This window comes from Lampetra fluviatilis, chromosome 58 (assembly GCF_964198595.1).
Source record: "Lampetra fluviatilis chromosome 58, kcLamFluv1.1, whole genome shotgun sequence".
NCBI classification, from domain to species: domain Eukaryota; kingdom Metazoa; phylum Chordata; class Hyperoartia; order Petromyzontiformes; family Petromyzontidae; genus Lampetra; species Lampetra fluviatilis.
The window spans coordinates 6,427,799-6,455,583 of NC_136332.1; the positions used below are offsets into that span (position 1 = coordinate 6,427,799).

General features: G+C 53.3%; 1 protein-coding gene across 1 annotated transcript; it reads left to right on the forward strand.

Annotated features, from left to right (window-relative positions):
• Positions 1 to 1,470: 1,470 nt before the first annotated feature.
• LOC144950525 (monocarboxylate transporter 6-like) lies at positions 1,471 to 27,731 on the forward strand (the record flags this gene model as incomplete). Its single annotated transcript, XM_078880662.1, has 6 exons — positions 1,471 to 1,618; positions 7,327 to 7,590; positions 14,225 to 14,365; positions 16,906 to 17,839; positions 23,222 to 23,472; positions 25,724 to 27,731. Coding segments are annotated over 6 exons (1,959 nt in total), but the record flags the coding sequence as incomplete, so codon positions are not given.
• Between the last annotated feature and the right edge of the window lie 54 nt (positions 27,732 to 27,785).

Sequence of the window (27,785 nt, forward strand, 5' to 3'; positions counted from 1 at the left end):
AATGCCCGGGGTTCGATTCCCACGCTCGAACTGGCGACCGGTTCCATTGAGCTTCCCCCCCCCCCAGGTCGACTCAGCCTTAAATAAAAACGAGTTACCCCCCCCACCCCCCCCGTGTTGTAAACCATCACCACTTGGGGGGGGGGTGTGGGAGAGACAAAGGCGGTCGGGGCCGTGGCGTTTGACCACCACCCCCTTGGGCCTCCCATCATCGATCGCTCCTCGCGAGCGGTTGTCAAGGGAACCGTTCGGGGTGGTGGTGGTTGTTGTGGTGGTTGTGGGTGTTGTGGTGGTGGTTGTGGTGGGGGAGCCGCTCGGGTTGGTGGTGGTTGTTGTTGTGGTGGTGGTGGGGGAGCCGCTCGGGGTGGTGGTTGTTGTTGTTGTGCTGGTGGTGGCTGTTGTGGTGGTTGTTGTGGTGGTGGTGGGGGAGCCGCTCGGGGTGGTGGTGGTTGTTGTGGTGGTGGTTGTGGTGGTGGTTGTTGTTGTGGTGGGGGAGCCGCTCGGGGTAGTAGTGGTGGTTGTTGTGGTGGTGGTGAGGGAGCCGCTCGGGGTGGTGGTGGTTGTGGTGGTGGTGGTTGTTGTTGTGGTGGTGGTGGTGGGGGAGCCGCTCGGGGAGGGCCCCGCTGATAACGGCGCCCTTGCCCGCGCAGGCTACCCGGGTATATGCGGGGAGCTTTGTCTTTGTCTGTAGCCAGGTGGTGGTGGTGGTGGTGGTTGTTGTTGTTGTTGTTGTGGTGGTGGTTGTTGTGGTTGTGGTAGTGGCGGCGATGCCCCCCGGTTCGATTGCCGCTCTTGATTAAATTGCCGGTTCCCGTGCCTCCGCCTAGGTCGACTCAGCCTTAAAAAACAAAACGCGAGTCCCCGGTGCGGCGTGTAAAGATCACCAGCACTTGGGGGTGGCGGGGGAGAGACAAAGGCGGCCCTCTCGGCCTTCGTAGATCGCTGCTCGCGAACAGCGCTCGCCTGCCCCCTTCACTGCCCCCTTCACTGCCCCGTTGACTGTCCCCTTCACTGCCCCCTTGACTGCCCTGTTGAGGGCCTCACGGAGGGGAGTTGCGGTCTCTGTTCCCTGGTACAGAGCAGATGTCCCGGGGGGGGCTGCAGTGCCCCCCACCCCCCACCACCATCACCCCCCCCCCACTACCCCCACCACCACACACCACCCACCACCACCCCCCACCATCACCTCCCCACTCACCACCATCACCCCCCACCCACCACCACCATCACCCCCCCCACCCACCACCATCACCCCCCACCCACCACCACCATCACCCCCCACCAACCACCACCATCACCCCCCCAACCACCACCATCACCCCCCCACCACCCACCACCATTACCCCCCCCCACCCACCACCATCACCCCACCCACCACCATCACCCCCCACCAACCCCCCCCCACCCACCACCACACCCCCACCCCCCCACCACTCCCCACCCACCACCACCACCCACCACCACCTCTATCATCGGCCGCTGCTGCTGCTGCCCCTGCCGCTGCTGCTCCTGCCGCTGCTGCCCCTGCTGCTGCTGCTGCCCGCGTTCTCTCTCTCTGTCTCGCGACGCCCGGGAACCATTGTTCAGTGGCGGCGGGAGGAGGAGCGGTGGCGCAACGGTTAGCGCACCCGCACGATAACATCTCACCACCACCACCACACCCCCTTCTCCATCCAGCCACCCCGGTCGCTGCCGGTCAATCATCTGGCACCCCCCCCCCCCCGTGGGTTCTTCAGCATTCACTGCTTTGCCATCCCCTACTCCCCCAGCACCACCGTGATGTATGAATGATGTGGCGATGCAGAGTTGGTGCAATGGTGCATGCATATTTTTTTGTTATTAAAAAAAAATAACCCCCTCGCCAGATACGTTGTCCTCTAAAGGAGCTCCTCCGTTGCCCGAAACGTCGCCTATTGTGTATATTTTTCGCCCTTTAAGGCCCGTAGCCAAAGGCCGTTGGGGGGGGGAGCCTTCATCCAGCAGTGGACTGTACAAGACCTTGCCTTGCACAGTCCGCTGTTGGATGTGCAAGGCCCTGCTTTTGCCTCATAAGTACAGAAAAATGGCTATTATTCCCCGCTAACTTTGCTTTTGTGACCAGGACAGTGATATTTTGAAATTTACCTATTTTCCAGAACATTCCAGATAGATTCAGTGCTGAGTATACTTGGAGTAACTTCTATAACATTCTAGAACTTTCCAGTAATATAAATAGTAGTATAAATACAGGGGCCTTAAGCCCACCAGTTCAGTTTAGTTCCAGCTGCCTAAGTGGATACATATCTGCATTTTTCTGAAATGGCATCAAGAGGCTGCAAGCATCCGGCAGACGCATTTTGCTATGTCTGCGGCCAATTAAGACGAGCGAAAAAGTGCTTTGTGGAAGCATCTGCTAAGATGTGTGAGGCCTACAAGGCATATTTCGGCATGCCTGTCGGGGATCAAGACAAATCCTGGGCACCTCATTCCACCTGCGAGCAATGAAAAAATAATCTGGAAGGTAAGATTAACAATTGTTGCTTGGAATTTTAGGTTATAAAATTTGTAAAAAAAATTTTTATTGTAAGTTAAAAAATTTTAAATGTTTTACAATTTTCAATGTTTTTGAAAAAATATATGATGGTACAGAGGGGAAAAGAGAGCCATGAAGTTTGCTATCCCAAGAATTTGGCGGGAACCCACTGACCACTCAAGCAACTGCTGCTTCTGCATGGCGGACCTTTCCAAACGTCGGACTGGCAAGAATGCACCTGCTATCACGTATCCAGACCTTCCTTCATCCATCGCCCCGGTGCCACACTGCCATGAGCTCCCCGTACCCACTCCTCCGGAGAGAGAGCAGCCGTCTTTAGAAGACAGCAGCAAGTCAGAGAGCGAGGAAGACGTAGATCCAGGTGACAATTTCAGAGGTGGAGCTGAGGAGAGAGACCCATGCTACCCCAACCAAAAAGACCTCAACGACTTGATCAGAGATCTTGGTCTCACCAAGTCCCAATGCCCGGCTTTTGACGTCGCGGCTAAAGCAGTGGAACTTGTTGGATGAAAGTGTGCAAGTCGCAGATCAGAGGAAGCGTCACCAACCTTTTTGCAGCTTCTTCACCCGTCAAGATGGGCTCTGCTTCTGTTCGAGGCTATCGGAATCGCCTGTAACCAGAATGAGTGGCTCCTCTTCATTGACAGCTCATCCAGGAGCCTCAAAGCCGTGCTGCTCCATAATGGTAACAAATACCCGTCTCTTCCCCTGGCTCACTCGGTGCACCTCAAAGAGGATTACAACAGCATCAAGATCTTGCTTGGACGCCTTGACGTATGATGAGTATGGCTGGGAGGTCATCGGAGACTTCAAAATCGTGTCATTTCTGATGGGTCTCCAAGGCGGTTTTACCAAGTTTCCCTGCTATCTTTGCCTTTGGGACAGCAGGGACACCAAGGCGCACTACCACAGGCGGGACTGGCCACAGCGGACTGAGTTCTCTGTGGGGAGGAACAACGTCAAGTGGGAGCCACTGGTGGACCCCGGAAGGTGCTGATGCCACCACTGCACATCAAATTGGGCCTTATGAAACAATTTGGTAGAGCTGTAGATAAGGAGTCGGCAGCCTTCAAGTACCTTCAATAATTATTCCCTAAGCTGTCTGAGGCAAAGTTCAAAGCCGGTGTCTTCATCAGACCACAGATAAAGAAGATCCTGGAGTGCAATGAATTCCCCAATAATCTCACTAGTAAGGAGAAAGCGGCTTGGAGCAGCTTTGTCGCAGTGGTTCGTGGCTTCCTGGGCAATCACAAAGTCAAAAACTATGTGGAGCTGGTTGAGACTCTGGTGAAGAACTACGGCACAATGGGCTGTAGGATGTCCCTCAAAGTCCATATCCTTGATGCTCATCTTGATAAATTCAAGGAGAACGTGGGAGCGTACTCGGAGGAGCAAGGCGAGCGCTTCCACCAGGATATACTGGACTTTGAACGCCGCTACCATGATGGTATAACGAGAACATGATGGGAGACTACTTTTGGGGGCTGATTCGTGAAAGTGGTTTACAGTATTATCGTAAATCTCGAAAAACTAGAAATACTACTCACTTCTAAATCTTTTGTAGTAATTTTTTAATTACTTTAGTATAAATATTTGTAAATTTTTATTCATGTTTTTTTCTTCTGACTTTATGTGAACGAAAAGACACAAATTCGCCCGTTTTCTCATTGAAAATAGGTACATTTAAAAATATCACTGTCCTGGTCACAAAAGCAAAGTTTGTGGGGAATAATCGCCGTTTTTATACTTTTGAGGCATAAGCAATTACGAAATAACACTACCCAGGAACAAAAATTGTCTTACATCGTGTAATTAGAGGGGTTTTTTTTGGTGGGTCAGATGGCGTAAATCGAAATGTTGTGTCGTTAAACCCGCCACCACCCGACCACAGGGCTTGTCACGTAAACACAAACGTGCCAATTCGTGACGCGAATGGCACGCACCAGCGCGCTGGAGAGTAAACCCACAGCGTTCCGTGAACTGCATTTTACTCTACACTCTCTCTATACAGGGTGTTTCAAAATGTTTTTAACACTTGTATGGGACTATCGTTTTTAATGGAAAAATAACGGATACTGCTATACTGTATCATGATAACAAATGTGATGTTAATAGCTTCAAAAGGTCAAAGGGTGTCCACTTGTTCGCCATCATTGTCAACGCGTGCCCCAAATCTTCTCCAGGTGATCTCCGGAGCCTAGAGGCACAACATTTCTCGTGCTTATTGTTGCAAATTCTCGGAAGTGTTAACGTTTTTTTGAAGCACCCTGTATTTAGCATGTTGGGGGTGGGTGGGAGGTCAAGTGTCACGATTTTTTGGGACGTACGTTCCACACAGTCGGTACCATCGCACGGTGGAGTTAAAAAAAAAAACTTTTTTAATTACTTGGGGGGACCAGTGGAGTCCAGAAAACGTGAACGCGAGCGGAGCGCTACAAATCGCGTGTTTGAACGTTTGGCAAACGTTGCTGTCGGTGATGTGGGTGCGGGGAGGAATGTTCTTTAAGAAAAAAAAAACCCACGTGTGGGACCTACTGGTGGCGAATATTCTCCCCGTGTGTTGTCAAGCCATTGGCCGGACGGCAGCGCCTTTTTAATATGACACCAAACCCGCATGACTAGCACGTTTGTCGGCTACGTAGGGTGCGAAAGAAGTTTGACCGTACTGCGCACGCATTTTAGCCGGGCGGTGGTGGGGGCATCCTCCTGTGGAGGCAGCAGCGAGGGTTGGTGGAACACGCAAAGACAAAGACCCACCCGTATAGCCTTAACAGGCTGTTGGGGCAAGTGCTGCTAGCGAGTAGATTTAAAGCTTTCGTGACTGCAGGGATTCATCTTCTTGGTTCTTTCGGCAAAGTCGCGTAGAAGGGAAATAATAAAATTTAAAAAAATAATAAAATACAATTCTTACGACGTTTCGGCCACAAAGCAAGCAGCCGTCCTCAGGTGAAGAACAGGTCTGTCGGAAAGACAGCGTCTGAATCAGAACAGGTCTGTCGGAAAGACAGTGTCTGATTCAGACACTGTCTTTCCGACAGACCTGTTCTGATGAGGACGGCTGCTTGCTTTGTGGCCGAAACGTCGTGAGAATTGTATTTAATTACGTTTTATTTTTTAGTATTTTATTATTTCCCTTCTACGTGACTTTACCGAAAGAACCAAGAAGGTGCGGAAGAAATTCAGCGAACACACGTATTAATACGTACGTGTTTAACTGACACGTATTCATACGTACGTGTTAAACCAGGGGTGTCCAAACTTTTTGCAAAGAGGGCCACATTTGATAAAGTGAAGATGCCCGGGGGCCAATAGTTCCTTTTGACATTGTTTTAACCACAAAAGTTAAGTGGAAATACACACTGTTATAAAACAATTTTCATTGTCACAATTACCTTTATTTTTCAAATGACAATGTAACCAAATATCAGCCACTCGGGCAGACGGCAACAACTCTAAAAACGCAATTCTGCCTTTCATTCAGTACGATAACATTGAACAAACTGTATAGAATACCTTAAATTTCCATGAGTTTTATGATGTATTTATTCTGACAGAGCTGGCGAGCCATAACTAACACATTATAAGACCGAAGCTGCGGGCCGTATGAAATCTGACCGCGGGCCGTGATTGGCCCACGGGCCGGACTTTGGACATGCCTGTGTTTAACTGACACGTATTAATACGTACGTGCTCCAATCCTTTGCGTTCCTCTTCGCTCTGCAAGCGCCTCTGTGTGTATTTTTAAGCGTGCATCTCTCCACGCCGCTTTGAGCGCTTTTCAGTCTCCGTAGAGTAACAAGAAAAAGAAACCCCCAAAACATTTTGACCCGACCGATGGCGCCCATTAACAACAAACGCCGCGGCGGATCAAGTATGCGCCCGGTAGTTTGTCGCTTTTTTATTTTTACGTTCAAAGTTTGAGGGGGGGGTGCCCCTCAACAGCAATAGCCGCTAGGGGCCCCCAATGAGTCCATCGCTGAGCATCGGGACCTGCGTTACGTAACCGAATATTATCGTCCGGGAACAAGCTGGCGCGTGTGCGCGGCGTGGTTCTGGGCCTCCGCTCCTAATAGGGCCACTTCGGCAGAGAAGCCCACGCGGTCCTTATGTCGTCGTGTTTTGGAAGTGACACCAAAACGAATGATTGGCCCGCTGCCGCGAGGATCGCAGAGTGGAGATTGTTTTTTGTTTGCACGCAGGATCAGCTTGTCGACCGCATCGCCACGATCGTTTCTTTTGTACTGAAAAGGGTTTCAACAGCGTGTTGCTGCGTTGTGTGTCGTCTGCCTGGTCACGTGGGTTCACGATCACGCTCTTGACAGGGACGCAATATGAATGAAATGTTCACATGAAGTTGGGTTGCTCGTAGAGAATTTCCCCCCTTTTTTTAACTGGGGGCAAATTCATCCAAGGGTTTTAACACCCAAAACTACAGACTATGGGTAGTGTTAGTGTATGGGCAGTGTTAGTGTATGAGCAGTGTGCGTCTATGGGCTGTATGTATGTTGAACTTCTTTCGCACCGTACGTAGCCAACCGTGCTAATTGGAGGTGCGATGTCCGGATCACCCGATATTTTCTCCATTTCTCTCCCCCCACCCTCCCCCGTGGGAGCAACGACAATCAGATTTGTTTGCTACGGTAGTTCAATGTCCGAAGTGCACGATAGACGGCACAATTAAAGGCAAGGCTGAGAATTTTAGATTTTTTAAAATTAGTTTTTTAAGAAAATTACAACGTTTAACCGATGACCACCCCCCCCCCCCACGCGTCCGTGACCCGTGCGGAACGCAGGCCGGCCAAGCCCGTCGGGGCCACCGCTCGCTCTTCGCCGGGACGCCATGGGGGCGGCCGGAGGGCCTGCAGGCCGCCCGGAGCCTCCCGACGGCGGCTGGGGCTGGGTGGTCCTGGGCGCCGTTTTCCTCACCATGAGCCTCTCGCTGCCCGTGCCCCAGTCGCTCGGCGTGTTCTTCGCCGTTCTGCAGGACGAGTTCGACGCCTCGTCCGGCGCCACGGCCTGGGTGCCCTCGTGCATGACGGCCATGCTGCACGCCGCCGGTGAGCGACGCCGCGCGGTGCGGCTGCCCCGTGCGTCCCGCGCGGGGATGCCGGATTTGCCGCGGCTCCAACCGGCGCATGCATTCGGGCGCAGATGTTAACTCCCTCGCCTGCTACGCAGGAGGTCGTGGGTTCCAACCCGACCCTGACGCCTGCTGCTGTGTATTTGGAGTATGCGTGTCTCTCATCATCATCATCATCACGGTGGCTATGAGATGTTAACTCCCTCGCCTGGTACGCAGGAGGTCGTGGGTTCCAACCCGATCCTGACGCCTGCTGCTGCTGTATATTTGGAGTTTGCATGTCTATCTCCCCGTGGTCGCGTGGGTTTACCTCCTGCGTGTTCCGGTTTTTCCCTCGATATTTAGAATCAACGTGCGTTTGGAGTATTTGGCTGCTATTAATTTCCACGTGATAAGCCACTTCGTTGAGCTCTCATTCGTGGCCAGATCTGATAAAGAAGCTATATAGCTCTGTGGGCCTTACTTGGCAAAATAAAAATAGTTTTTTAGTTTCTCCGGGAACTACTGAGTATCTCTATTCCGTGCCAACAGAAGTCTTAACGTCTGTTGTACGTACGTACATACAACTTCTTTCGCTCGGTGATAATCTGAGGTGCAGAGGAAGAACACGTTCCTGCGGAGGGAGTTGGTAGGAACGTTGGGTTGCTCGGGCAATGGCCAGGGTCAACGGCGGCGTGGTGTATTCGGCAAATATGCCCGACTGTGAGGGCGGGCACAAGCCGGCATGAGTAGGTTAAACGTTGAGTTTTATAAGGGCACCACGGGGTGACCAGCCCCTCCCCACCCTCCCCTCCCCACCCAGCCCCTCCCTGCATTATGGACACAATAATCCCCTGTGGGCTGGTGTAACCAGGAGGTTCCTACCAGTAACAACAAACTAAACACAAAAAAGCACTTTTCAAGAAATGTGTTTTTCAATCTAGAATTTTTTTTTCTTTTCTAAAAAGCCTTCCCGAGTCTCACGATCAATTCTCAGGAGGGGTCCCACCCACGTGTCCGCACTCGGGGGGAGCGACGTCGCTGCTGCCGTGCATGATCCCACACTGGGCCACTCTGCAAGCAATTTTGTGAGCATTGGGGTGCTTGGCCAACGCCAGTTACGCTGGCTCGCGTACGGTTTATATGTACGGTGCGAAAGAAGCTTAACATGGTACGCATGTCAAAAATTAAATACCCGCATCGCGCGGACAGAGGCCAAGGTGGGGATTAAAGAACCCGGTTTCGACTGCCGCGCCGGGAGATTGAATCGGCGACTCTGTGAATACGCCGAGTTGCTGTTCCCCGTACCGGTGTACAGTTCCCGTGAATAAACAGCCGTAGCTTTAAATTTCGATTTAAAGCTTTCGTGACTGCAGGGATTCATCTTCTTGGTTCTTTCGGTAAAGTCACGTAGAAGGGAAATATTAAAATAATAAAAATAAAACATAAAATAATTCTCACGACGTTTCGGCCACAACGCAAGCAGCCGTCTTCAGGTGGAGAACAGGTCTGTCGAGAAGAAGACGGCTGCTTGCGTTGTGGCCGAAACGTCGTGAGAATTATTTTATTATGTTTTATTTTTATTATTTTATTATTTTCCTTCTACGTGACTTAGCCGTAGCTTTGTCGGGCGGACTTTGCTTTTGCGAAGCAAGTGGCGTCTGAAGTGAATAACCACCGTTATCGGATCGGCCCCCTCTGCCTTGCATTGTGAAATGCGTGTGACGACACGCGGTGAGCAACGAAAACTATGCCCCCTCCAAAGCGGCGTGCAATAAAGGGAAAGGTCAAACACGACTCGAATAATTCACCGTAGCCAATCCTTATTTGAAACAAATTTTGTAACACCATTGGAACCTCATTTGCCAGTAAAAAATATGATAATTGGTTTTTTACCCTTCCATCTGGCAACAAAACTGACACCTTTTTTTTTACAATGATGATCATCATGATAAAGGCGGGACTGACCCAAGGAGAGCCAGCTCTCAGTAACTCCATACGTGGCCCGTCTGTTTACTCTCGCCCGTCAGTCAATGAGAGCGACCGCCTTCTTTTGGCGTCATCTGGTCCAACACCATGTGAGACTAGGCTCTAAGGAAAGCTGTCTCGGGTGTGGACCAATCAACTTCAAGGACAGTGCATACATTATCAGAGTTATGTTTTTTGTTTGCATTATGACTGCAGGTATTGTGGTCTATGCAAACATGACTCCTTGTAAAAAAAGGTGTCAGTTTTGTTGCCAGATGGAAGGGTAAAAAACCAATTATCAAATTTTGTAACTTTAAAATTATTTAATTTTACCAGGTAAGGCCCACTGAGCCGATACGGCTCTTTTTCAGAAGCGACCTGCTCATCGCAAATGATGGCCCAATGAAGTGGCTTATCAGCGTGCGCAAATTTCTAGCAGCCAAATGCTCTGAACGCGTTATCGATTCCAAATGTGGAGGGGAAAAACTGGAGGACCCGGAGAAAATTCCAAGCCCAAATATACAGAGATCAGAGTCTGGATCGAACCCACGACCTCCTGCATACCAGGCGAGGTAGTTAACATCTCCTAGCCACTGTGATGCCCAGGGAGCAATAGCGGTTCTTTCTGCAAGGCCGGTGACCAATCGACAACGATAACCACGGCAACACCAAGGTTACAATTCCAGACATGAACCCATGACCTCCCGCATACAAGGCGCCGTAGTTAACATCTCGACTGGCCACGGCAACACAAAGTTGGAACTTCAGAGGCGTCAAAAAAGCTGAACGGGGAAGTGCATTTTTATCGCGTTGCCACATCTTGTTTCGCGGCGGATGGCAGCCACGGAGGCTTTTGGAAATACTTTTTTTCTCCTAATCGATGGTATCCAGAGATTCATACTCTTAGGCTTTTTCGGTAAAGTCACGTAGCTAAAAAATAAAAAATAAATTATTTTTATTTTTTAGTATAAGTATGAATCCTTGCAGTCACGAAAGCTTCAAATCTAGAACGTATCCAGAGAGGCAATGGTCTGATGGACTACAACATACGTTGTGGGGGCGACGGGACGGGGGAGAGGGGGGTGACGGAGTCGGTAGTAGGGGGGACGATTATTGGTGCCGTGTGTTATCCCAATTGCGGCAGTTGCGGTGTCAATTTCGGGGTTGGCAAATTTGCACGGACGCCGACACACTCAACTAAACCATTTTTTTTTTACCAGCTGAGACACCACTGAGCTCTGGTTACATCAGCCCACAGGAGATTATTGTGTCCGTCCGTCCGTCGTGCATCCAAAAATGGGAGGGGTGGGGCTGGGTGGGGAGGGGTGGGGCTGGGTGGGGAGGGGAGGGGCTGGGTGGGGAGGGGCTGGGTGGGGAGGGGCTGGGTGGGCAGGGGCTGGGTGGGCAGGGGCTGGGTGGGCAGGGGCTGGGTGGGCAGGGGCTGGGTGGGCAGGGGCTGGGTGGGCAGGGGCTGGGTGGGCAGGGGTGGGGAGGGGCTGGTCACCCCGTGGTGCCCTTAAACGTTTAACCTACTCACGCCGGCTTGTGCCCGCCCTCACAGTCGGCCATATTCGCGGAATACACCACGCCGCCGTTGACCCTGGTCATTGACCGAGCAACCCAACGTTCTTACCAGCTCCCTCCGCAGGAATGTGTTTCAGAGGCGACCTGGCCACAAATGACAGCTCAACGAAGTTGCTCGCCATCACGTGGAAATTTACAGCAGCCAAACATTCTAAACGCGTGACGTTGATTATAAATGACTAATGACGTCAAGGAGTTCGGGAACGTCCACTGTGAGACATCGTTACGGTCGTTGCGCCGGCAGTAATGACCAGGGCGGCCGCTGTAATCGAACCGTGAACCTTTGCAACACGTCACGGTGGCTAGGAGATGTTAACTACCTCGCCTGGTATACAGGAGGTTATGGATCCAATCCTGACTCTGATGCCTGCTGTATAATTGGAGCTTGCAGCGTCTCCCTCTCTCGCCCCGTGGCCACGTGGATTTTTCTCCGGGCCCTCCGGTTTTTTCCCTACACACATTTAGAATCGACGTGCGTTTCGAGTGGCTGCTGTACATTTCCACGTGATAAGCCACTCCGTTGAGCTATCATTTGTGATTGCCAGGTTGCTTCTGACAAAGAGCTACATAGCTCTGTGGGGCCTTACCTGGTCAAATATAAATCGTTTTAATCTGCAGGAATTCATATTCTTTGGGTCTTTCGGTTAAAGTCACGTAGATAGGTTCAAAGAAAATAACCAAAAACTACGACGTTTCGATCGCAACACAAGCGGTCGTCATCAGGAAAAGGGGGGTTAGCTTCTCAAGACAAACTGTTTCTATCTTCTTGGTTCTTTCGGTAAAGTCACGCTGCTAATCCTGCATAATGCACGAGCATAATATGACTTTGAAACCTTCCCGCCCACCTCCTACGCATTCCACAAGTAGTGACTAATCCCATATCTGCATTTCCCATAAATATGCTAAATTCCTCTTGATATGCAAATTTCTTTGTCAAGGCGCTCTTCCCCCTCCAACCCAGCTTAAATATACGCTGCCAAGCCTGGTGGTGTTCATTCAGACGCTGTCTTTCCGACAGACCTGTTCTTTACCTGAGGACGGCTGCTTGCGTTGTGGCCGAAACGTCGTGAGAATTTCATTTTATTATGTTTTCTTTTTATTATTTTATGATGTTTTCTTTTTATTATTTTATTATTTCCCTTCTACGTGACTTTACCGAAAGAACCAAAAAGATGAATCCCTGCAGTCACGGAAGCTTTAAATCGAAATTTAAACTGTTTATATGTTAACGTGAGAGATGAGCGTGTTAACGGCAGATGGCCGAGCAGCAACTTCGAGGCTGGCGCGCGAAGGTGGCTGTGTTAGTGTGAGAAATTTAACCTGTTAATGTAAAAAAATCAGGGAGCCGAAAATAACTGCTAACATCGGAAGGTGGTAGGATGGGAACATTACAGCCAGATATGACTTGAACTGGTTAATAACGTCCTTCCAACGATTGCTCAGTTTGTACCCATCTTCTCGGTTGAAATTGTGTCCGCGTCTATATATCTGGATGGCTTCATGAACGATCCTTTGTTGATAGCCAGTGGGTTTGCAGAGTACCTTCGTCTTTGAGAAATCAATTTCGCGTGAGCCCACTGCTTTAAAACATTGATCAGCCACGGCCGAGGTATTGGTCCTACCGTGTTTCAGATCTGCCTTGTGTTCACGAACACGGTCCGAGACATGTCGCTTAGTTTCCCCAATGTCACTACTGCCGCAGACACAGCTTAGTTTGTAGACGCCGGGGTATTGCATGTCAGGGAATCACATCCTTCACAGATGAACCGAAGTGGCTTTACCGAAAGACCCAAAGAATATAAATAGTTTAGTTTAACGTGCATATCATGGACGTCAAAACGTAAAGAACGGGCCCACATTCAATTTTCAAGCGGCGAGAACCGACCCCAGCCTGTGAGATTCACCACAACGGGACAGGATTCATTCTAGCGCCGTGTTGCTGTACTGCACTGAATTCTGGGTCCCACAGTGTGTGTGCAATAGTCCAGCGGTCAGCGAACTGCGCTACAAACTCGGCGACCCGAGTTCGATTCCCACTCACGACCAACGCCAGTGGTAGCGATTATCTCAATCTGGTCCTGGGCCTCCCTAAGGTCGACTCAGCCTCAATGAGTACCTGGTGCGGTGTGTAAACATCGCCACTGAGGAGTCAAAGGCGGCCGGGCGTGGTGTTGGCTACCCACCCTCTCGTGTGCCGTTCCGGCCTTCATAGGCGCTCGCTAACAGCACTTGCCCCAACAGTCTGTTAAGGCTATACGGGGGATCTTTGTCTTGCCTATGACACCAGGCAACACGACACCGCCGTTTGCTTAGCAGGAAAGTCAAACCGGTCTGGGGGTGGGTGGGTGGGTGGGCGGGTGGCCTGCTAACTCAAATATTGCCGAGTGAGCTGATGGGCAAAAATATTATGTAATTTTATTATCGCCAGTTTAAACAGAGGCCCCTGCTGCAATGCTTTATCGGACTTTTTTACGGTGCCGTGGTGGTGGTGTCATTGTTTGCGCACTGGATTTGAGCTCGACTTGCCGCCGTTTCGGTTCCAACTATCGGCCGTTACGGCGGTTGACCCAATGATGTTAAGTTTCGATTTAAAGCTTTCGTGACTGCAGGGGTTCATATTCTTGGTTCTTTCGGTAAAGTCACGTAGAAGGGAAATCATAAAATAATAAAGTATAGTTTAATTGTTTTATTTTTTATTATTTTATTATTTGCCTTCTATGCGACTTTACCGAAAGAACCAAGCTTACCAACGATGTTAGTATCTAAAATACCCTCGGCAGTAGCCTCTGTCCTCCCGGCACTGTGAATGGGTGGAACCGGTCGACCGGCAGGTTTCGTTCGGCGGAGTAAAGCGTGGGGTACTTCCACATCTTCCACGTCGTCTGGCCAGGAGGAGGAGGTATCTCAAAACGAGGAGGTGCCGGCGATGTTTGCGTCTCGAACGAGGTGTTTCTTTCTGGAATCGTACGAGTACGCACGTCGAACTTGTTTCGCGCCCTCCGTCCCCGACCGCGCTAATCGGAGGTGCGGGGAGTGGAGGCTGACGAGCGAGAGGGCTCGGTGGCTCGTGCCGCACGCAGGCCCCATCTCGAGCGCGCTGGCCGGACGGATCGGCTGCCGCTCGACGGTGATGCTGGGCGGCCTGCTCACGAGCGTGGGCCTCATCTTCGCGTCGCTCAGCGGCTCCATCGGATACCTCTACGCTGCCGCCATCGTCAGCGGTCAGCTCGCTCGCCCGCACGCTCGCCTGCACACTCGCCCACGCGCTCGCCCGTGCTCGCCACCACGTGCTCACCTGCTCCCTCGCCCACACGCTCACTCGCCCACACGCTCACCCGCTCCCCTGCACGCTCACCCGCACACTCGCCCGCGCTCGCCACCACGTGCTCACCCGCTCCCTCACCCACACGCTCACTCGCCCACACGCTCACTCGCCCACACGCTCACCCGCACACTCGCCCGCGCGCAGTCACTCGTGCGCTCACCGGCGCGCTCGCCACCACGTGCTCACCCGCACGCGCTCACCACCACACGCTCACCACCACACGTTCACCACCACACGCTCACCCGCGCGTTCACCCACGCCCTCACCCCCACGCGCTCACCACCACACGCTCGACCGCGCGCTCAATCGGCCTCGCCTGAAGCCGTCACGACGCCACGTGCAAGAGCACGACAACCGGTTATCGCCGCGCAGTTTATGGGCACGAGGGGCTTGGACTTGCGACCCCCTCGCAAAACGCGCCAGGGTCTGCTGGCGCAGCGACGTGGCGGTTGCGCAACCTCGGTGCGGGCCAGCGTTGCCCAACAGCTGGGCCAGCCCGCGCTCTCCCTCTCCCCGGCACTGCCGTCAAAAACGCGCGATTCTCAATTAGCGGGTTCGCCAAGTTCAAATCGCGATCGCTGCCCAACGATTTAACTATTCTAACTGTTTGCATTTCACTAGCTAAGGCCCCCCCCCGCTGAGCTGTGTCGCTCCTTTTCACCAGCGACCTGGCCGTCAGAAATGAACGCTCAAGGAAGTGGCTTATTGCATGTCCATTTAGAGCAGTCGCCAAATACTCTTGAACGCACGTTTCTAAAACTGGTGCTCGTTTTACTGACCCGCGCGGGATGTTTGGTGGGCCTAGTTGCGGCGCCATCGTGGTGAGATGTTTACTACTTCGCCTGGTATACAGGAGGTCGTGGGTTTCAACTGGACCCTGACGCCTGCTGCTGTATATTTGTAGTTTGCGTCTCTCTCCGTGGTGAGATGTTAACTACCTCGTCTGGTATACAGGAGGTCGTGGGTTTCAACTCGACCCTGACGCCTGCTGCTGTATATTTGTAGTTTGTGTCTCTCTCCGTGGTGAGATGTTAACTACCTCGCCTGGTGTACAGGAGGTCGTGGGTTTCAACTGAACCCTGACGCCTGCTGCTGTATATTTGTAGTTTGCGTCTCTCCCCGTGGTGAGATGTTAACTACCTCGCCTGGTATACAGGAGGTCGTGGGTTTCAACTCGACCCTGACGCCTGCTGCTGTATATTTGGAGTTTGTGTCTCTCTCTACCCCGTGGTCGCGTGGATCTTTCTCCGGTCCCCCGGAATTTCCCTCCACATTTCGAATCGACATGGCGCCTTCCGGCGTATAAGGCCCGCCGTCTTCCGTTCAGCTTATCATTTGTGACGGCCGTGTCGCTCAGTGCGGGGGCCTTAACCCGCCGAAGTAAAAAAATGTAATAGTTCACTTGATAGTTTTATTGGGTACGGGCGAGAGGAGGAAGCGCCTCTCATTGTGACGTGCGCTCCGCACTTTGCCCAGCTGCGAGCGACTGTAACGCGAACGGCGCTCAGAAGTCGAAACGTCGCACAGGGGCCGCGCTCCTCACACAACGGGGCGTCGTGTTTCCAGAGCTATTACAGCCGGGGGGATGGGGTGGGGGGCTGCGGTGGGCGGCTGGCATCAGCGGGGCGTGGAGGCGCTCCCTCCCCGCCAGAACATCTCTAACGATTACCGCAGCATCTGGGGGGCTGGCACTTAGCTTGGCATCGGCGATGTTTACCCGTCAAGCCACTGGCCGGCGGGAGCATGGCCGTTGTCCAGGGTGCCTCGAGAAAATGTTTTTAACACTTCGGAGAATTTTCAACGATGCCACGAGAAATGTGCTGACACTGGGCTCTGGAGACCACCTGGAGAAGATTCCAGGCACGCGCTGACAACGATGACGAACAAGTGGAGACTCTGACTTTTTGAAGCTATTAACATCACATTTGTTATCATGTTACAGAGTTTTATCTCTTTCTTTTTCCAAACGATAGTCCCATGTAAGCGTTAACATCTTTTTGAAGCACCCTGTATTACGTACGTGTAGCCGTTGAACTTCTTTCGCGCTGTACGTCACCAATCGTGCTAATCGGAGGTGATGCGATGAAGGAAATGGGGCCATATCCCCCCCCCCGCCACCACCCCCACCCGCTATCTCCGCCCTCTTAATAGCCCAGCAGCTCGGCCCGGAACTCCGGCCGTGGGGCCTGGTGCAGTAGCACTGCCGACACACTTGATAGATAAGCCACCGCCACTCCCTCTAAATACCACTCATTGCAAAACGATTCATATTACCAGACGACAACAAAATTTACGCGGCAATAAGTTTTGTATTTGGGGGGGGGGGGGCATTTAGATCTCGGGGTCGGTGCCGCGCGGGGTCTGCCGCCGCCGGCCGCCTCCTCGATGCCGCTGTTTGACCGCCGCCGATTAAAAATCCGTCTGCTTACCGCACAGGCCTGGGCATTTGCCTGTGCTTCCAGCCGGCGCTCACCATCCTGGGCCACTACTTCCTCCGCCGGCGCTCGCTGGCGAACGGCGTGGCGTCGTCGGGCACGGCGGTCGGCATTTGCCTGCTGCCGCTCGTGGCGCAGGCCCTGCTGTCGAGGTACGGCTGGCGCGGGGCCTTCCTCATCATGGGCTCGCTGATACTCAACTGCTGCGTGTGCGCTGCGCTCATGCGGCCCGTGGCCGCCGTCGTCGCCGCCGGCGCCGTCGCCGGCGCCGCGACACCCTCCGAGGACGCTCGCCGGAAGAGCGGCCGCAGAGAGACGGGCTTGTGCTGCTCCGCGGCAGACGAGGCGGAGACGCTGGTGCGCAACGGCGGCGGCGTGCCCGATGGCCAGCGGGCCGCCCCCGGCACGAACCTGAACGGCGGCTCGTGCGGCTGCGGCGGAGCCGGCGGTTTAACCGACGCCACGTCGGGCACCGGCGGCAAGGAGCTCGTCGTGCCGCAGCTGAACGACGACGGGACCCGCGGCACCCACGGCCCCGCGCCGCCGGACTTGACTTTGCGGTGTGGCGGCGGCGGGGCGGACGACGCGGCGCGCCTTGCCCCGGCGAACGGGCACGGCCGCGCTCCCGCAGACGCGCCGATCGGCGGGGAGGGATCGCCGGGCGGCCGCGAGCGGTCGACGGCCCGCCGGCGCCTGGCCCGCGCCGCCGCCCGGGCCAACCTGGACCTGTTTGGCAACCCGCTGTACAGCATCTTCGTGTTCGGCACCACGCTCATGGTGCTGGGCTTCTTCGTGCCGGTCATCTTCCTGGTGCCGTACGCCCAGTCCATCGGCATGAGCGACGAAGAGGCGGCCGCCCTCCTCTCCATCAACGGCCTCATCAACATCTTCGGGCGCCCCGTGGCCGGCTGGGTGGGCGGCACCAAGATGTTCAGGTGACGGTCGGGGGGGCGGTGGGGGCGATCGCCGGTTGTCGAATACGGTCCGGTGTCGGTGGCGTTCGTGCGGGGACATTGCGGTGGGTGTCGGCGTCCGCGAGCGATCGTCTTTGCCCGATTGAGCGACTCGTGGTCGTCGTTTGTACTTCAAATTTCTGGACCATGACGCCAGCCTCCTCTCCTCCGAGCGATGGCACGGGATCTTTATAAAACGTCCGCTGTGACGTATGTCGGAGTTAACGGCGCACCCGTAGTAGCAGCAGCCTCGAGACTCGCTGGAGAGTTTCCTGGATAAGCAAAGGGCATCGTTATTATTCATTTATTTAGAGTGTTTGGCCGCCATAAATTTCCACGTGATGATAAGACGCTTCGATGGGCTAGCGTTTGTGGCCAGGTGGCTTCTGAAAAAGAGGGATACAGCACATCAATGGGGCCTTAACCTGGTCAAATAAAAAATAGTTTTAGTAGCAACTAATGTGTGGAGGCAGGGAGTGCCTTCGCTTTCTAACCCGTGTATATGAAGCTCTTTTTCACAGATGTGCAGTAGGGGCACGGGGTCAGAACGTTGCAATGACAAACAAAAACACGATAGGAGTGAAAAGTATAGGAAAGGTGAGCAAATCACCAAAAATCTATACAAATAAAACTGAATAATTTTAACTTACCAGATAAAGCCCACTCATTGGGACGCTGTCTTTCCGACAGCTCTGTTCTTCCACCTGAGGGACGGCTGCTTGTGTTGTGGCCGAAACGTCGTGAGAATTTCATTTTATTATGTAAAATTTTTATTATTTTATTATTTCCCTTCTACGTGACTTTACCGAAAGAACCAAGAATATATAAAGCCCCACTGAGCTCTTCGGTTTTTTTTCAGAAGCAACCTGGCCACAAAGGAGAGCTCAACAAAGTCGCTTATTAAAGGCCGACATGGCACAAGAGGATTTGGTGTGGCCAGCATCACGCACGGCCACCTTTGACTCCTCCAGATGTTCACACACCGCAACACGGTGATAAAACTAAGCGATGTTCATCCTACCACTGAGCTATTTAGTTTGATTTTCCTCCAGGCCTTTCCTGGCAAAAATGAAAACATTTTAGTTTCTCGTTATTGTTTGGCGAAACCCGACCGTACACATTCTCTGCGATGCGCGTTTACAGCCGGACGAGCCCGACTTAAAACAACGACGCGTCCGCCGATGATTTACGGTTCAGCCACGTCACCTCTTCTCTGGCCGACATGCAGGGCACCCGTCATTTAATTCCGCGGGAGGGGGAGGGGTGGTTAGAACAACCCGGCGCTGATCAAGACCCGCGGGACGATTTCGCAATTTTTCCCCAAAATCTGCGCGATGACCCCGACCGGGGTGACGCTGGCTTGGCCCTGCCGAACTCGAGCGCCGATCCCGCACGGCATCGTGCGGACTGCAGGAGGAGGAATCCGAAGGGCTGTGAAGCTCTTTTTGCACGGATGTGCCAAGTTACAACGGCGAAAACAAAACGCGAAACGCGACGCAATCGGAGTGCAAAGTCGAGGAGATGGCAAGCGAGTCGCTGGGTGTGCAGTAGAAGCCCTCTTGACGACGGTGATTGGTTCCACGATTCGCTCGTTAAGCGAGCATAGGAGATGCACTCTAAAGGTTTAATGCTTTCCGAGAGCATTGAAAGTTATCCGCTTTTCACCCAAAAGACGCACGTTATAATGCTTGAACGATGGCTATTCATACATTAAGATACTAACAACATTATGACGTTTCGATAACGCGAGACCATCGGGCAGGAGCACGCGAGCCGCCGTGCCACGCGCGTGCCGCTAGGCACGAGGCAATAACTCTGCCCAGGCACGTGACCACGCTATGCAAAGGGTCAGGACTGAATGTCCTTTACTTTATGAACGGGTTGGTTCTTGATAATTGTTTTTTTACCCTTCTATCTGGCAACAAAACTGACACTTTTTTTACAAGGAGTCAAGTTTGCATAGACCACAATACCTGCAGTCATAATGCAAACAAAAAACATAACTCTGATAATGTATGCACTGTCCTTGAAGTTGATTGGTCCACACCCGAGACAGCTTTCCTTAGAGCCTAGTCTCACATGGTGTTGGACCAGATGACGCCAAAAGAAGGCGGTCGCTCTCATTGACTGACGGGCGAGAGTAAACAGACGGGCCACGTATGGAGTTACTGAGAGCTGGCTCTCTTTGGGTCAGTCCCGCCTTTATCATGATGATCATCATCAGCCATGGTCAATCACTGCTGGGATGAAGGCCTCCCCAACGCCGTGCCATGTCATCCCTTTGCCGTTGCGCCAACGTACGTGCTCGTCACGCTGTGTGTGTACGGTTAATGAATGCATACTACTATAATGAGCCCAGAATGTGTGTGTCCCGCACGTGACGTCACTCCACATGAGGCCCACCCCCCTGCGTGACGTCACTCCACATGAGGCCCACCCCCCTGCGTGACGTCACTCCACATGAGGCCCACCCCCCCCCGCGTGACGTCACTTCACATGAGGCTCACCCCCCCTGCGTGACGTCACTTCACATGAGGCCTACCCCCCCCATGTGACGTCACTCCACAGGCTCACACCCCCCCCCCCCCCACATTAATATTCATGCCCGCGTGGAAATTTACACAAACGCACAAGAAGGTCGCGCACTCCACATGCCCCACCCCTCCCCTCATGAATATTCATGAGCGGGTGACGTCACTCCACATGCTGCACCCATCCACAATAACCATGAGGGGGTGACGTCACTCCACATGGGGCAACTCTTCCCCCCCCCCCCCCTCATTAATAATCATGAACTGAACGGGCAAAAAGCTTAGTTACTTAATATTTACTGTACCTACAACAACAGCCCGTCGTGAACAGGGGCTTTATGGAGGCACTACACTACTATACACTACATGATACACCACACTACTATACACTACACTATACACTACACGATACACTACACTACTATACACTACACTATACACTACACGATACATTACACGATACACTACACGATACACTACATGATACACTACACTACTATACACTACACGATACACCACACTACTATACACTACACTATACATTACACGATACACTACACGATACACTACACTACTATACACTACACTATACATTACACGATACACTACACGATACACTACATGATACACTACACTAGTATACACTACACGATACACTACACTAGTATACACTACACTATACACTACACGATACACTACACTACTATACACTACACTATACACTACTATACACTACACTAGTATACACTACACTACTATACACTACACTATACACTACACTAGTATACACTATACACTATACTACTATACACTACACTATACACTACACTATACACTACACTACTATACACTACTATACACTATATTATACACTACACATTGGGCTCTGTGGAGGCCCGTAGTTCAGCGATTAAACGTGGGAGTGGTCGTTAAGAGGGGGGTCTACTGTAAATGAATAATAAATCAAGTCCTATTTATCAGAAATTGTGGCAAGGCAGCAAACACAACGACTACAAATAGTTCCCCAGACATGACCACATTGACACCCACACAGCCTTGTGGGTAGCAGAAGTCCCCCGACAATGTCGCCTTCCTGGGGCAGGCATTTCCTGCCCCACCACACCTTGAGACGCACACACGAGTCAAACAAAGGTGACGAATCTTCCCCGTCGGATCAGCGGTCCCATTCGAGAGTCCTCGCCGCCCCGACAGAATGTGTTGTTGGCACCACGCGGCGATGCGACGCAGCCGCTATGCGCATCCCAAGTGTCCCGAAGTGACGAAGGGACGCCCACAGCATGTCGAGACGCATCAAGTTTAAAGTTCATTGATTAGGTATAGCCCTGTGAGCCATTCGGCTCTTGAATCGGGTGCAACCGCAACAAACAAAAAAACATGAACAAGAAAACATCTTAAAGTGACTATGTGCAAACAGAAAATTCAAGAAAAGACAGCAAAATATTGCAGAAAAAGCACCGTACACCAACGCTGTGTGCAAAAATCCCAGTAGGATGCAAGTCAAACAACAACAACAACCACAAGACAACTTGGATTAAGGCCATCAGTCTAACTCTGTACTACAACAAACAAACATGGCTAAACCGAAAAACTTTTCGAAAATCACCAAAATAAAGCCATAAAAGTGTCTCGGAAGTCCCCCACGGCGTGTCTGGATGCGACTTAAGAGACCCCCCCCCCCCACAATCTACCACGGTGTTTTCCACTCCGCGTGTTTTGTCCCGACCGGCAAGGCGACGTGAACGCCGCTTGTGCCCGCGGCAGGGCCGGTGACGCAACACCGAGTCGGGAGCCGGTCGTCGTGCAGGCCTCGTGTCATTCCAGAACGAGTGGGGAACTCTTTGCCCCCAGTGAAGTTGGGGGGCGGAGGTGGAGGGGGAACGTCGTGGGAGTTTCCCACCCTCTCTCTCCCTGCGTTGCTTGACTGTCAAACCAATGTTTTATTATTCTTGGTTCTTTCGGTAAAGTCACGTAGAAGGGAAACAATAAAACATTGAATTTTGATTTAAAGCTTTCGTGACTGCAGGGATTCATATTCTTGGTTCTTTCGGTAAAGTCACGTAGAAGGGAAACAATAAAATAATATTTTTAATATTTTTAGAATTTTATTCTTTCCCTTCTACATGACTTTACCGAAAGAACCAAGAATATGAATCTCTGCAGTCACGAAAGCTTGAAAATGCAATGTTTTATTGTTTCCCTTCTACGTGACTTTACCGAAAGAACCAAGAATACGAATCCCTGCAGTCACGAAAGCTTTAAATCAAAATTCAATGTTTTATTGTCGAGTGCTGGAATGTGGCCACATTAGATGCGGAAACCGGGATTAACGTGATTGTTATTTCTTGTGCAGTCGTTGGTGACCCGGGGCGCCGCGGTGGCGGGATGTTAACTACCTCGCCTGGTACGCAGGAGGTCGTGGGTTCGATCCCGACCCTGACGCCGGCTGTATTTTTGAAGTTTTCCCCGTTTCTCTTCCCGTGGTCCCGAGTTTTCTCGGGTCCTCCGGTTTTTCCTTCCACATTTAGAATCAGCTTCACACGTTTTCGAGTATTCGGCCGCGAAATATTTCCACACGGCGATGATGATGATGACGATAAGCCACTTCGTTGAGCTATCATTTGCGATGGCCAACTCACTTCTGATTAAGACCTACACAGCTCAGCGAGGCCTTACCTCGTAAAATACAGTGAAATCGTCGGGCCTCGATCGCGATTTGAACTCCAGCCGTGTCACGAATGTCAACTCCCACTGCTGCACATGAGCTGAACCTCGGCGCTCTCTGACCCCGTTCCCCCCCCCCCATCGCACGCAGGGGCCGCAGCGTGTACCTGTACAGCGGCGCCGCCTTCCTGAGCGGCGCCAACAACCTGCTGTGCGGCCTCCTGCGTGGCCGAGGGGCGCTGCTGGCGTTCTGCGTGTGCCACGGCCTCACGTGCAGCGTCGTCGGCGGCGTGGTCTTCACCGTCATCGCCGAGTCCATCCCCGCCGGGCGCTTCGCCGCCGCGCTAGGCCTCTTCACCGTGCTGGAGAGCGTCTCCTTCCTCGTGGGCCCGCCGGCCGCCGGTGAGGTCCCGTCCGCCCCCCGCCCCCGCCCGCGCCCCACACCACCGGAGCAATCGGTCGTTCGCCTGCGGTCCTCCGTTGCCGCCCCGCGGCCGCTGCATCCGCGGAGAGAGCGACGGGGATCGCATCGGAGCGAACGTGTTGGATTGCCGGCCGGTCGCTGCCAAGGACGACCTGTTCGCAACTGGTTGCAGTGACACGGGTGTCCCTTGTAGCCTTTCTTCAGAAAGGCTTTTTGAGTTTAGTTTGTTGTCCTTCACACCCCTCCCCGCCGCACCCCCGCCGCACCCCCGACTAACACGGTGCGAAAGAAGTTCCAACGTGCTTGCGTAATCGATGCAGTTGCTTGTGCCGCAGGCTGCATCGTTCAGGTGTGGACCCAGCCTAACGCACGCACGCACCCGCAGGGAAAACGGTTCCCCACGTGTGGCCAGCATCGTCTGTTGTGGCAAGGGCTGTTTGCGAGCGCCTATTAATGCCGGCACGACGCACAAGGAGGCGGTGTGGCCAACATCTGCAAAAAAGACAAAGATTTATCAGACTATTGGGGCAAGTGCTGTTAGCGAGCACCTAATGAAGGCCCGCACGGCACACGAGGGGGTGGGTGGCCAGCACCACGCCCGGCCGCCTTTGTCTCCCCAGTGGCGATGTTAACACACCGCATCAGGTACTCATTTGAGGCTGAGTCGACCTAGGGGAGGCCCAAGACCGGTTCGGATAATCGTCACCGGTGTTGACCGCGAGCGGGAATCGAACTCGGGTCGCCAGGTTCGTAGTGCGGTGCGCTGACGCAACACCGCCGCTCTCCATACACACGCGTACGCATACACGCATGCACACACACACACGCGCATACACACACGCGCATACACACACGCGCGCGCACACCAAAATTGCGCAAGGAAATAAACTAAAAATTGAAACAGCGCGTGGGCGGGACCATAAATCACTGCTGTCGCAACCTTGGGAGATTGCTGAGGCCTCTATCCAGCAGTGGATTGATCATGGTTGTTGACAAACGATGATGACGACGACGACTGCTCAGCTCCCCCCCCCCCCTTCCGGGCTGTCTACGATCAGGCCTCCCACGACGTCTCCCTAACACCTGTACTGTGGTCACCAAAATTCCATCTTACCGCCACTTTTAATGAGCCCATTCTTCATCTCGAACCGCGCTGCCTTACGCGCAATCCTTTGATGGCGCGGCTGTTGCGAGCGCCGCAAAGCACCTGGGCCAACCGGCGGGGCGCGTAGGCCTCGGCAAGGTAAGGTAATCTACCCTTTTTACCGGGTAAAAGGGTGAAGGTAAAGGGTAAAGGTGTCGACATGCCAAGGGGTAAGGTAAAGGTAAGCTCGTTGCTTTTTACCTTTTACCTTACCTGCTAAAGGGTAAAAGGTCAGGGTAGAGTGATTTTATTGTGGTAAGGTAAAAGGTAGGGTAAAGGTGGGCTCGTTGTTTTTAACTTTTACCTTACCTTGCCGAGGCCTAGGGGCGGGCGAGTGGGCGGGTGCAACTCGCACGTTTCGATAACGCGAGACCCATCGGGCAGGAGCACGCAAGCCACCGTGCCACGCGCGTGCCGCTAGACACGAGGCAATAACTCTACCCAGGCACGTGACCACGCTATGCAAAGGGGCAGGACTGAATGTCCTTTACTTTATGAACGGGTTGGTTCTTGCTAAAAGAAGGCGGTCGCTCTCATTGACTGACGGGCGAGAGTAAACAGACGGGCCACGTATGGAGTTACTGAGAGCGGACTCGCCTTGGGTCAGTCCCGCCTTTATCATGATGATCATCATCATCATCATCAGCCATGGTCAATCCACTGCTGAGACGAAGGCCTCTCCAACGCTGTGCCATGTTATCCCTTTGCCGTTGCGCTAACGTACACGCACGTCACGCCGTGTGTGCACGCCATCGGTTTTCCTTCCAATTACAATTTTAGCGTACGTCATCCGGGCAGAATCGGAAGAAAAAAACTTTAATAAAACAACCCGCATCGGTACGTTTTCGGGTCGAAAGACGCACCCCGACGCTCCCACAAGGCCACGCGGGAGGGGCGTGTGGCACAATTTGGCGCCGGCTGTCGTAGAGTGCCGGCGGTCGTGTCGCCCACGGTTCTCCGATCGGCGCGTTCCGAGATTCGTCGGAGAACGGGGGACACCCCACCGACGCGAACGGGCAAGGGTTCAACTCCCGGGGTGACTGCGAGCGCGTCCCTTGAGCGTGTTTTGTCCCGCCCCCCCGCAGGCTTCCTGGTGGACTACACGGGCACGTACAGCGTCGTGTTCCTCACCTGCGGCGTCATCGTCATGGTCTCCACGCTGTTCATGGGCGTCGCGACGTACTTCGTGCGACGCCGCAACGCCGCCGCCGCCGCGTCCGGCCGCCCCCCCGCCGGGAAGGAGCCGGTCACGTGCGCCGGCGCGGTGCCGGACGCCGACCGCAAAGAGAAGGAGGCCGTCGTTTGAGGGCAAAGAGAAGAGAGAAGGAGGCCGTCGTTTGAGGGCGCACCCACGGTCGCCGGCTAGCGACCGGCGTTCGGGCGGGAAGCTCGTTACACGCGCCAAGCGCTCCTTGCCACGAGCGAGAACCGCCAGTGCCTCTCGTCAGGGAGCATGAAGCACCGTCACGCGAGCCCCGGTCATCCTGGCCAGCCCGTCGAACGAAGACGGGCGCTGCGTCGTGCACTTTCAGACGCTCTTCGTTCTTCGAACGCGCTCTTCATACCGATATTAGGAAGCCACTGGAGCAATGTTGTTTTAGATCATCATCTTGATTGATGAACTTTTTGAGATCTGCTTTTTTGTGTTTAGTTTGTTGTCCTTCCCCCCCCTGCACCGCAGATTAACACGGTTGGCTACGTACGGTGTGAAGGAAGTTCAACCACACTTACAACTGGGAGGTTTGGTGACCGGCCGAGACCTGAAATCCGGTTAAGGGGCACCACGTGAGAGGTTTTTGGTTTCGGTTCGAAAACCTCTCCGTCCAAAGCGAACCTTGACGTGCCTCCCTGCTCTGGCACGGAGTGAGAACGCGATCGGGGGGTGGGGGCGGTAGGGGGGGGGGGTGGCCCCAGAGAGCCGTTGGTGGAAATTCCACGTTCCCATGGTGGAAACGAGTCTCGTTCCATGACAGGACGGCCCCTACCGCCGCCCCCCCCCCCCCCCCCCCCCCCCCCGCGTTGAGCTGCTGAAGGATGTCGGGCCGGGCTGAACCTCAATCGTGGACTTCAATTCGGAACGTTCGTAGCTGTCCGGCACGCACCGTGGGAATGCTGTGGGGGGGGGGGGGGGCACAATCACATCTCACGGTGGCTATGAGATGTTAACTACCTCGCCTGGTATGCAGGGAGTCGTGGGTTTGAACCCGATCCTGGCGCCTGCTGCTGTATATTTGGAGTTTGCGTCTCTTTCTCTCTCCCCGTGGCCACGTAGACTTTTCTCTGGGTCCTCCGGTTCTTTCTTCCAGATTTAGAATCGAAATGCGTGTTAGAGTATTTTGCTGCTATAAATCTCCACGTGATAAGCAACTCCGTTGGGCTGTCATTCGTGAGGTCGCTTCTGAAAAAAGAGCTGTATAGCTCCAGTGGGGCCTTACCTGGTAAAATAACGATTTTTTATTTTTTTTAGCAACGGAGAAAATGCACGGCACAGGTGTGTCTTTATGAATCTAGAACCCCATTTAAAAAGCGTGAGAATTGTAAGACCGGACATCGCGAAAGAGTCGGCCAAAAATTTTCTTCAAGAGAGTGCTCCGTAGAGCTCCCTCGAGCGGAGGCCCCTTGCCGCCAGCGGCGGCGAGAGCGAGAGAAATTGCAGAGCTGCGCCTTCAACTTTAAAATGCGCACAGTGCAGTCACGCGGAGAAGTGTGGGCAATGGTTAGCATCCGTAATAGAGGTTTTTTGGGGGTTAGATCGCGTAAATATAAACGCGTCGTTAAACCCGCCAACACTCGGACACGGACAATTGCTAAGGTTTGTCACGTGAACGAAACGTGCCAATTCGTTGCTAGTTCAGCACACCGGTTCGTTGGAGAGTAAACCCACAATGCGTCGTAGTCCGGGGCGGGTGGTGCGAACCAGACCCTGATTACGAAGTCACGGGGCAGCTGGCCTGAGCGATGGAATCGAGCAGGGCGCAATGTGCTTCGTCATGAGGGCGCACGCAAGGTCGCGCGGCCACCGTCCGCATGAGCCGGTTATCGCCGGCGAGCCTGCCAAGCGGTCCGCGTGGCTGTGGACACAGGCGGCCCACATGCCCGCGGGGGGAGCGGGGGGGGGAGAGGCGGTAGTGTAGTGACGGTTCACGT